Source organism: Misgurnus anguillicaudatus, chromosome 14, assembly GCF_027580225.2.
Source record: "Misgurnus anguillicaudatus chromosome 14, ASM2758022v2, whole genome shotgun sequence".
NCBI lineage: Eukaryota > Metazoa > Chordata > Actinopteri > Cypriniformes > Cobitidae > Misgurnus > Misgurnus anguillicaudatus.
The window spans coordinates 14260598-14271287 of NC_073350.2; the positions used below are offsets into that span (position 1 = coordinate 14260598).

Here is a 10690-nt window from a genome sequence, read left to right on the forward strand (position 1 = left end):
AAGCCTTGTCTGTGAAACCGGGGGTATATGTTGTATGTGCTGCATGTGTTCATGTCATAATTTTTTTTTCTTCCTAGAGGTCTACTTAATTGCAAATTTCAATGTGTTGTCATAAATTGATGTAACTAATAAAAACAATAATTACAACAATTATTTTTTATTTGTAAAGATCAAGCTTTCTTTTATTATATGTGTGTTACAGAAGGACATTTTTCTTGAATCCGTTTTCTACTTTCACTAACGTCACTGGTTTCATTCTGAGTTTAATTACCATCAGGAATAAAAAATGAGATTTTTCATTAACATGCTTTAATGAAGATTCAGTCACCTGCAGTGCCAGTATTCCTGCTGGTACATGCTCTGCTGGTACCTGCAGTGAAGTCTTCAGCATCACTGATGAGCACGGAACCACTGCGTAGTCTGACTTTAGAGTCACATGACAAACTATAGGAGTCAAACACCTGTAGATCAAAAAACTACTTCAGCATACAGACTAAGATATAGTATGATTGGGGATCTAAGCTGTTAACAGAAAAACAAAAATGCAAAAGCATGAAAGCTATCATTTTCTTTCTATGCCAGCACAAAGCTGTTAGGAAGGCACTTACCATAATTTACAATTCTACAATTATTTAGAATAAAAATGTCTGTTAACGGCAAAGGATTAATGAACAAAGGAGTACATTTCACATTAAAACCTCAATTAATATGTTGTTTTCTTTGACCTGTTGAGACATACCAGCAGGACAGTTTCCGGAAGTGATAGCAATGCTCCCATCAAAACCTCCTGGAACAAGTGTAACGGAGGAAAAACAGTAAGCTGACCATCTGCTCCGAAAACAATATCTGCCTGGAAGAGAGCACCCTGTTGTTCCTTTTCTCTCTGAGTTTTAAAAAGAAAATGAACAATTCCAGCATTCCACGGATGTGACATTATAAGTCAAATATAAAAATATACTTTCTTAGAGAATGTATTTATTACAAATATATTAAATCATCTATTTATATTTTCCTAAACCCCTGTTGATAGAGTTCAAAAAGTATCAGGCATGTTTTCTCTTTTAGATGAAGGAAGTATACGGGTGATTCTCACGAAACCATTGAAACACCACGGCACTAATGATTTTAGCCTTAAAATGTGTAATATAGTAACATTAAAAAGCATCAGAATTAACACAATACTGTGTTCTACCTTGCACAATGTGTGATTTCAACATAAGAATTTATAATTGTAAATTTTATCTCATTTTCTGCTGAAATTCTCATTACCGCAATGTGTCCGGCTGTGTTTGAACATGCGTTATGTTGTAATTTAATCCAATTAACACAAAAATATTAAGAAAAAAAATAAATTGATGTTTTGCTAGACTACTTTAGATGACAGAAAAAATATTTACTGAATATTCATGTATAATAATAATGAAGAAAAATTAGGAAAATGATGTGTCCATGCCTGATGTTCTCATCCTCTGCAACACTTTTTGAGAACAGTTTAAGCACACATACAGAATTTTAATAAAGTTTGATTTTGAGTGACCAAGCACATGGACCAGTTACTTCAAGATGGCTACCAGGTAAGATAATTTTTTACAGTTAATTTGAAATATTGTCTTGTCAGAATGCTTACACAACATTTTGATAAGCATCTGTTGCGGTAATGATAATTAAATGATAATTTAATTAATAGAAGCATAATACTTTGATTTTAAATGCATGTGCAGAATCTCCAAATTATGTTCTTTCAGGTTTGTCATGTCATTTTGAAAATATGTCAGTGGTGATGTTTTCTGACTGTTGCGGTAATGAGATTTTTTAGGACTAATTTTTAAATTATGTTACAAGTGTTAAATGATAAGTAAAAGTTTTTAAATTAATGTTCCCATTTACTCCAGACTTTGTTTTTCAATGTCTGGTGGGAAAAAAAGTAAATTTAAGCAATTTTTACATTTTCATGCTTGACATTTTTAAAAGCAAGCTTTCGTGAGAATCACCCATACATGTGTTAGCTTAGGATGTGAAGAAATTACAAGTTTTTGGAAGAAAATATAGGAATTTTGTGAATTAATATGGACAAACCAGGCACAAAAATATCCAACAAATGGGAAAGGGACGGTTCTTCAAAGAACATGAGGAAAGAACAACATTATAGATGTGACATTTTTCTGTTATGGATGTGACAATTTTGAAAGCTGCACTTAACCAACTATGGAAAATAATTTGGGAAAGTGTTAAAACTTAAACAGAGCCCTCATACTGCTATTTAAGGAGATAGTTCACCTAAAAAAAAAACATTCTGTCATCATTTACTCATTCTCATGTTCTTACAAACCTGTATAAATGTCTTTGTTCTGATTAACACAAAGGAAGATATTTTGAGGAATGTTTGTAGCCAAACTGATCAGAAGCACTGTTCACTTCCATAGTTTTCTTTTTTTGTATCAATTCATATGAAGTTAATCGTGCAAAATCATACAATTCTCATGAAACAACAACAACGAAACCGAACCCCTAACCCAGCACCGAACCCCAACGTCACAGGGGTCAAGGCAAATCGTACCAAAACTTACAAATGTGGTTGTATAAATTAATACGAATTAGCCAACTCGTAAAATATACGAATTCTCGTTGGCATTTCAGAGACAAAACCTTTTATCCTCACCTTAATAACATTGTTTTGAAAGCTTCTGACCTCCTCTCTTAATATGGTGATAAGGTTTTGAACAATCATGCAGTCAGCTAGAGCAGATAGGTTACCCAATTGCTGAAGGGCTTGCTCTGCTCGGCTGAGCTCTTTCTGCAGGTTTCTGAGGTTGGAAAGCTGAAGGTTTAGAGATTGACCGCTCTGGTAAAGCTTTGAGTGCTCCACTTCCATTTGGAGTTCTTGGTGTACTTTGTAACTTTTCATTTTCGCCTATATGAACAGATGACATATCACGTTACTAAAGAAAATGGATGAATGCACTGTTAATAGACCTCTCATACTTTATTTTTCTGTATGTATTTACCATATCCAGTATTTCGGCATGGCAATGCAAGAAACTATTCAAAGAATCTTGAGCTGCCTGCTTTCTTTCCAGCAGTGCAGTTTGGAAATCAATGAGAGTGTAAGTCCTGCAATCATCCTGTGGCAGCCAACTGACCTGCTTTATCTCCTCAATTGACCTGAGAACATTCAAAAGAGTCTTTTAAAATAGACATCTATCAACAGCAAACCTTTCAATGTTATTTTAAATGTGTCATGAGGTGAAAGGCATTTTCAACAAATACCTGGAAAGTTGTTGCAAGGCGTCTCTGAACTGGGGTACAGCCATCAGCAGCTGAGAAGGAAGGGAGTCAGTTCTGTGTTTGACAGTAGCTATATGCACATTCCTATGCCACCTGAAAAATATGTATGTTCATTAAGCTTTACAACGCAGAACTTCTTGATTATACTGTATATAAGACTACGAAAGTATATACAACTTTAATTTCTAAATCACCTTTTGAAAGTCTTGCGCAGTAAATAATCTCTGAAAAACGGGATGTCTTTCACAGCTCCCCACAACAGAGATTCCTGATACCAACCAGCCAGGGTCCACAACTCAACGCTGCAGCCATCTTGCACATGTACTACAGTTGTGGGAGAGAAGGTGTAGTAATCTGTGCCCAATGCATTGTGAGGGATCACGTGCAAGTCATATGGTCTGATATAAGAGAATAAAGTTTATAGCATTTCAGTCAAATAACCAATTTCAATAAAAGGAATCGTATACTTACATGAAACTATAATAACGCACAGGAAGAAAAATGTGAATAAAATATATATTCTGATGATTCTAGTTTGGTAACACAGAAACATGCATTTGCACATGCAATTGTAAAAAGCGCTATGTAATCCTGGTCACCTGTAAGGACCACCTTCAGTAGCCTTCAGGTAGAAAAACTCATGTACCCCCAGATGTTTTTTCTTTGTTAGTATATCAAACAACTCAGTTCCAGTGAACGGTTTGTGTTTGAGATTGCATTTTTTCCTGGTTGTAGTCTTTTCATCTGGCACTGCAGGCTTCTCATGCTCTACACTGGAATAAACAAACAACTATGAGACAAAAAGTGACTTGAAGGAACAAGACAGCAATAATGAATGTGTCTACTTACTTGAATGTTACACCTGAAGACTTAAGTATTTTGATGGGTATATCAGCACTAATAGCTGATGCCACAAAACGGGGTCCATCATTCCATGGTGACTCTCTAAGCGCCAGTTCAATGCCCACTTTTGATACTAATTGAGGCAGTTTAACAACAGACAGATCATTCTGAGGTGGAGACAGGGTCCTGGTACTGTTGGTGTAAAAGGGTAATGATTCTTGCCTAAATGGTGGCAAGGATAAACTTGTAAGATATTCATGAGATTGAGTGCGAGGGGCTACAGGGTCAAAACTATAATCTGATAAGGAGTCGACTCTGTTTCGACTTTTGCGTTGGTTGATGGCAGATTTTGAAAAGCCCTTTGCATGAGCTTCTCTCTTGGATGATGACATGATTGAATCAAGTGAATCACGAAGCTCACGTCCCAATGATTTGGCAAGGAGACACAAATTCCATATTCTGTAAAGACACAATGTTCATATTATCCGGTTGAGAAAAAGTAATTGTTTTAAAAATACAACAGCATTGTCTGTCTTTTCCAGTAATAATAAGCAGAAGTCACAATAAATTGACCACCAAATATTGCATTGCCACAACACCAAAGCAAACTTTAAAATACAAAAGGTTGTTATTTCTATTAATACGATTAACAGAAAAGCACATTAAAGATGTGTTTTTGCATATATGAAGATGTTTTTTTTGCATGTATATAGATTATGCGGCGGTTTACCGGACAGGGATTAGACTAATCCTAGACTAAAATAAATGTATGAGCTGTCCAAACTGTAAACAACTTGCACAGACATATCTTAAATACATCAGTGCCCTTTGTTTTGCTTCAAAATGCACACAAGTAATGTTTTAACTTTAGTAAGCCATGTTTGTTTAAACTAGTTATATTTCCTAATTAAACTATGGCCAAGGCCTGGTTTAAGCTAATCCCTGTCCGGGACAACACCCCTGCTGAAAAAAACAGCATCAAACCAGCATGGGAATTATGCTGGTCCATGCTGGTTTGATGCTGGTTTAGCTGGTGGTTACCAGCATACCAGCACCAAAACACAACATACTGGTCTTGCTGGTAGCTTTCAATTTACTGGCCTAGGGTAACCATAGTTTCACCAAAACACTTCAGGAAATACAACTGTTACTATTGTAAAACATTATTAATTCAAAAAAGCAAGTCTTTCAAAACAGCAAAGCTTTTTAAAATCTTACAGCCAAGTTTACACAGAGCAAGCAACGCGATATTAATATCACAGATTTGTTGTATGAACAATCAGCTGTAGTAACAATAAATGTAAAGTTCCAGTTCAAAAACACGGTATTTTGTCGAAAATGTTGGGTTGCTAAGAAACATCTCGTTTTTGTTGAGCAAAAACGCAATTTAAGTTACTCCATTTACTAAAATCCATACGAGGCGACGTAAAACTGTCTGTTTGCTTTCACAAAACACAAAGTTTAGAAAGAAGTAACTAAATAGACTAACAACTAATAACAGTAATATTTCTGATGTAGAGGTGTGAAGTAAATACGCACGTAACTACTAAAATAGAAAAGTGTGTAAATATCTGTCCTACCTGTGCTCAAACCTCAGCGCATAGCTGTGAAGAGAGATCGGTTCCCATGGGAACACAGCAAACTGACTGAAACTCTTCCGCGTGTTAGCCTAAAATTAATTAACCTGCAAATAAACACCCTAGCAAATTGGTTTTACGCCAATTAAATAAACAGAAATTACGTTTTTAGTGAAAACCACTAAAAATCTAAAGGGATGTTGGAATCAATGTTGGTTAAAAGTAAAAACACAATGACACAATTTAAAAAAACAATTTGCTAAATATGTCAATTATAAATATTATTTAATATGTTGGTAGCTGATAAACCTCATTGTTCCTTATTGTGCTACTTTTTTCATGCTAGAAATTAATCCTTACACACATTATGAACTAAACATCACAATAATGTATTTATACACGCTAAAAATAAAAGACCTTACCCATCAATTGTAATAAGCTTACCAAAGCAGATTTTTCATGATTATTATAACTTAATGTAAATACAATTTTTTTGTATAAAAACAATTTTATTTCATGTTTTACATTATTCCATGTTTGTCAAAAAAAGCATTAAACATGTTTCCATGTGTGTAATGTACAGCTCTGTTTAGCAGATAATAAAATCAAGAGGAATCCTGGATAGAGATATTCATGTGTATTCAAAGTTTTAATTTAAACAGAAAAGCTAACAGATTAAATTATTTATAAGTAAATTAAAATGATGTGCTAACCAAATAACAGTATGATAAAGACTGTTTTTGTTTTTTCAGAATTCAGTCATTTTCTTATGCGTGTCTGCTTTCTTCTGCTCTCTCTGAATTGTCTGCTCTTGAGCCTTCAGCTGCACCAGCAACTTGCGAGAGGAGGCGAGTTTCTCCTCTATTCGACTGACCACCGTAGCATCCCTGAAGATACACAAAATTTGAAAGAAACATGTAAAATAAACACAAAAACGCAAGAGGCAAAAGAAAGATGGAACCGAACAGATGTATGAAAAAAGTAAAAAGTCTACCTTCCATTTCGTCTGCGGAGAGACTCTGTGAGCCGCTGAATTTCTTTCTCCACCTGACCTACTTTCTCTGTCGCCTGGAATAGACGGACATTCAGGGAACGTTTGGTGGTTGTTCCACCCCTGTAGGCCTCGGCGCCAGTGACCGAAGAGTTCGATGAATGAGGTGCAGGTTGAGAGCTAAGTTTAGAGTTCAGGAAATCAAAAACATTACGACGTGTCGACACTGAGGCCTTCTTCTTTTTAGCCTTTGGCTTACGGGATGCTGGGTTATCCTTGGCGATCGCGGCTGCTACCTTTCTCTGAGTTAATTCAGCACACTGGTCTAACGAATGGCCTTTTGGAAGAACCACTGCTTGAACTGGCTCTACTCGACCAGACAACGTCTTCCCCAAACCTATAAATACACAGAAATACTTGGACACATATTCACAGTCTCCACCAGCATTGGCCATCCTTATTATTGAGCTATGCATAACATATAAGCAACATCCGATTTAATTTTACTAAGTTGATGTTTGACACTGACACTTACCTTTTCCAAGCTCATAACCCATTTTCAGCAAAAGTTTAGAGCCAATGCCTCGTGTATGAGCCTCCCAACCACAAAACTCAGCACTGTTGACCTTTGCCATATCCTCCTCTCTAGAAGTAAACACTGTAAAAAAATATATGATCTAAACAAATATGCATGATATAGAGAAAATAAGATCTCTTAATTTGTCCCTCAAACTCTGTAATTATTTATTTCATTTACTGAAATACAGAGTGAACACACTTTTCAGCACCTTTAGCATAGCCACCATTACACTGGTCAGGATCATCCTCTGAGTCTGATGAGGAAGAGGAGGAACAGTCATCCTGACGAAGAGGAGGAATGACTCCATCAGCCTCCAGCACAGCCTCCTTCAACAGAAGCGAGTCAAATTTCACGGTGTAAAAACCACCTTCAATCTCTGAAAACAGAAAAACACGCCTGGTAATGTCTCACACTATTGCAACGTCAGCTGTTTCACCTGACTGTGTGTTTTTACTGTCATGTTTGTTCGTTGAAGGGATGTTTCTGCTCGTTTCCATTAAGTTTGCCTTTAGGGATCAATAAGAGATCTCTTTGTCATGTAGATGGTGTTTGATGGAAACAAACAAACTATCATGTAGCAATCTGTGTACTTGTCTTTAGAGTTGATGGAGGTGAAAAAACACTGGTGTTGCACCTGATATTTTGGCTGGGTACCAGATGCCATCTTCATGCTTGGCTAAACACGCAGAGCCTGACTCCATGTTACTGATGTCAGCTTCTAGGAAGTCTCGTAGTTCTGATACACACACAACCTCTCCGTGAGAGAACCTGACAAACACACACATAATGTACATTATATGATAAATGTGACTAATAATAATTTTGCCTGATTGGCCAATAAACACAAGTGGTTATTTCATCTATACAGTAAATATTCTTCAGTTGCTTTAAATTGAATCATGAAATACATCATGCAATCATGCAATCTATTACATGCCAAGAGCATTCAGTCAGTATCATTCTAATTTCAGGGTTCCCACAACTTAGTTAACTTCAATACCTTTCAAGGACTTTCCACGTCTAATACCCTCAAATTCAAGAACCAAAATGTGGGGACACATTTCAAGTAAGAGCAAGGTTAAAATCGTGTTGCCTTTTAAGATACATTGTTACAGTTCCCTTTCGAGGGAACTCGTGCTGCGTCACTGTGGTGACACTTTGGGGACGCCTCCAGGGGTAAGTGCGTCTGAATGTGTATATCAAATTCAACCAATGGTGAGGCTTAATGACAAAGACAGGGTGATGCGGGAGCCAGAAAGTATATCGTTATCTGAAATATTGCCAAAGATGGCATTACAGGGACGCAGGAAGTATGGCAAGGTAGACGCAGCGTCTCGTTCCCTTCTCAGGGAACAACAGTTACATAAGTAACCCGAGACGTTTTCATTTGTCAAACACAACTATGCAAAAAAGCATTTTGGTATGAATCAACATGATTTGCATAGAGAAGATATAAGCATTTACAGCGAACAGCTTAGCATGTGTGCTTAAAAGGATAGAAATTTTATGATATTATCCTACACTACACAGGGAATAATATGGATTTTTCCCCCTTGCATAAAATAGATTCAAGCACTTTCAATGACCTGTATCTATGTATGTATATTTTCAAAAACTTTCCAGGGCATTGAATTGTTTTTCCCAGATTCACAAACTTTCAAGGACCCATGGGAACGCATTTTTTAGCTGGGTTTCCATTATACTGCACATTGGAAGTATAACATAAAAAACTAATGATGTAAACGACAAATTTGAAATAAAAAACCCTTAATTCTCAAAAATCTTGAGGTGGTTTTTGACTTACGGAAAAGAGTAAATGCGAATAATGGGAATAATTTTTGCAAATTTTGAAAAGATTTGCTTCTCATTTCAATGGGAACCCAGTTAGTTCCAGAACCTAGAGCAGACTTGTGTTTTTGTATTTTATTCATTTTAATATACTTTTTTATGAAATTTAAGCAAATACGGTATACAATTTTTGTTAGCTTAAGATGGTGTTAAGAAATTTTATGTACAGTATACCAATATGTGCAGGTCTCTAAATTGCACTGCTAATACAAACATTCAGCAATATGGATAATGTGAACACAAATCACATGCATGCTACATTTCTAATCCAATTCTAAAATCTGGCAGAAACATACAATTCTGTTCTCCTAACAAGCTAACATTTAAACTGAAAAAAATATTGGAAAAATATATGCTGTGTCTAGTGCTGGTGATTTGGTGTCTATACCTGCAGCTGTCCATGAAACGGCACTTGCCCTCCAGGTAGAAGCCACAGGCTTTCATGGATTTATTTGTGGGATGAAGGTAAAGCACTCGAACTCGAGCCTCATCCCCTTCTGCCTCCTCAGGGCAAACCACCATGGCATTGTGGTACTCTAGCGTTCCCCATGAGGTACGGTAGGGTGCTCGTACTTTTGTTCCGCTCAAATCCTCCTCCTCTTCTTCTCCATCCTCCTCCTGCTCCTCATCTTCAGGTTCTGTGTTTTGTCTCACCTCAGAAGAGTCCTGTGACAGTTCCGCATAGAAAGCGGCGAAGTCATCGTCCAGGCTCTTTTCTTTAGCGGTTTCACTAACTGATGTGAAATTTTGTATGGTCGAGGGATCCTCCAAAGATGCCAGCAATTGGCTTTTTTTAACAGACACCAGACTGGATTCTGTGAGCTCAATGAGCTGTTGTAGATCCTCCTTTAGTTTCAGCAGATCCGCCTGTTCATCTGAACCCAGACCAGCAGCTAATGCCAACTCCACCTGCTGGAGCTGACCGCTGTAGGTCTTGATAGCTTCTTCGAGGCTGCTTTCATCCATGGTTATGAAAAACTGCTCCTACATGACAGGAACTCACTGTGGTGAAACTACAGCAATAGATCAAGTTTAGATTAATAGGAACAGCAACAGTCTTATTCAAAGAAACGATACAGAATGCACAGGACAATTGATATTATATATTCTACAGAGTTTTATCTAACGTTAATATATTCTAAGTGTGTAAAGAAGCATACTGTAACGAGCTTATCAGACACTTAGTCCAGCATATATGAGTCAGATGTTTTTAAGTGTATGTGTAGAGCCTGTCATGCAGACCATCAGTTCAGTGTGCTAGGTGGGTAACAAGAATTACTGATACCGGTTAGCATCGATGCTAACGTAGAAGCAAATCAGCCGTTAAAACGCGCGTTCAACCAGTTCTTACTAACTGCACAAAGACTACTTTACCGAGACAAAATATGCAAAATCCGGGGTCTTACATTTAAAATCTGTAGATCGGCTCTCTGTCTGTGGCATTGTTTTGAATCTCTGTAGACGCCGACTGTAAGGTTTAACCAGTGCTTCTCATTGGTTGATGCTCAACTTTGACCTCGACGATGTCATCATTCAGCTCGTTTCCTGAACTTCAGTACGATTTTG

General features: G+C 36.9%; 2 protein-coding genes across 2 annotated transcripts in view; both read right to left on the bottom strand.

The window, feature by feature from the left end:
* dnhd1 (dynein heavy chain domain 1) overlaps positions 1-5823 on the bottom strand; it is a 31623-nt gene extending 25800 nt beyond the window's left edge. Inside the window, exons 1-9 of the mRNA XM_073875928.1 lie at positions 5709-5823; positions 4135-4587; positions 3885-4058; positions 3480-3683; positions 3268-3378; positions 3006-3162; positions 2660-2911; positions 740-883; positions 329-461 (exon numbers count right to left, since the gene is read on the bottom strand). Of these exons, the coding sequence (XP_073732029.1) occupies positions 329-461; positions 740-883; positions 2660-2911; positions 3006-3162; positions 3268-3378; positions 3480-3683; positions 3885-4058; positions 4135-4520 (1561 nt within the window). The 5' untranslated portion in view covers positions 4521-4587; positions 5709-5823. The remainder of the gene's footprint in view (positions 1-328; positions 462-739; positions 884-2659; positions 2912-3005; positions 3163-3267; positions 3379-3479; positions 3684-3884; positions 4059-4134; positions 4588-5708) is intronic.
* Positions 5824-6193: 370 nt separating this feature from the next.
* zgpat (zinc finger, CCCH-type with G patch domain) lies at positions 6194-10690 on the bottom strand. Its single transcript, XM_055184800.2, has 7 exons — positions 10531-10690; positions 9513-10137; positions 7911-8044; positions 7485-7652; positions 7232-7354; positions 6700-7093; positions 6194-6592 (listed from the first exon to the last, which is right to left on the bottom strand). The coding sequence occupies exons 2-7, from the start codon at positions 10088-10090 to the stop codon at positions 6454-6456; spliced, it is 1536 nt and encodes a 511-aa protein (XP_055040775.1). The 5' UTR covers positions 10091-10137; positions 10531-10690; the 3' UTR covers positions 6194-6453.

Bases quoted from the DNA above. Each gene is read 5' to 3' on its own strand.
- zgpat (XM_055184800.2), bottom strand. From the start codon at position 10,090: ATGGATGAAAGCAGCCTCGAAGAAGCTATCAAGACCTACAGCGGTCAG. The intron at 8,045-9,512 runs GTATAGACACCA...TGTGTTTGTCAG, and splicing joins CGTTTCATGGACAGCTGCAG to GTTCTCTCACGGAGAGGTTG. The intron at 6,593-6,699 runs GTAGACTTTTTA...GTGTATCTTCAG, and splicing joins CTCCGCAGACGAAATGGAAG to GGATGCTACGGTGGTCAGTC.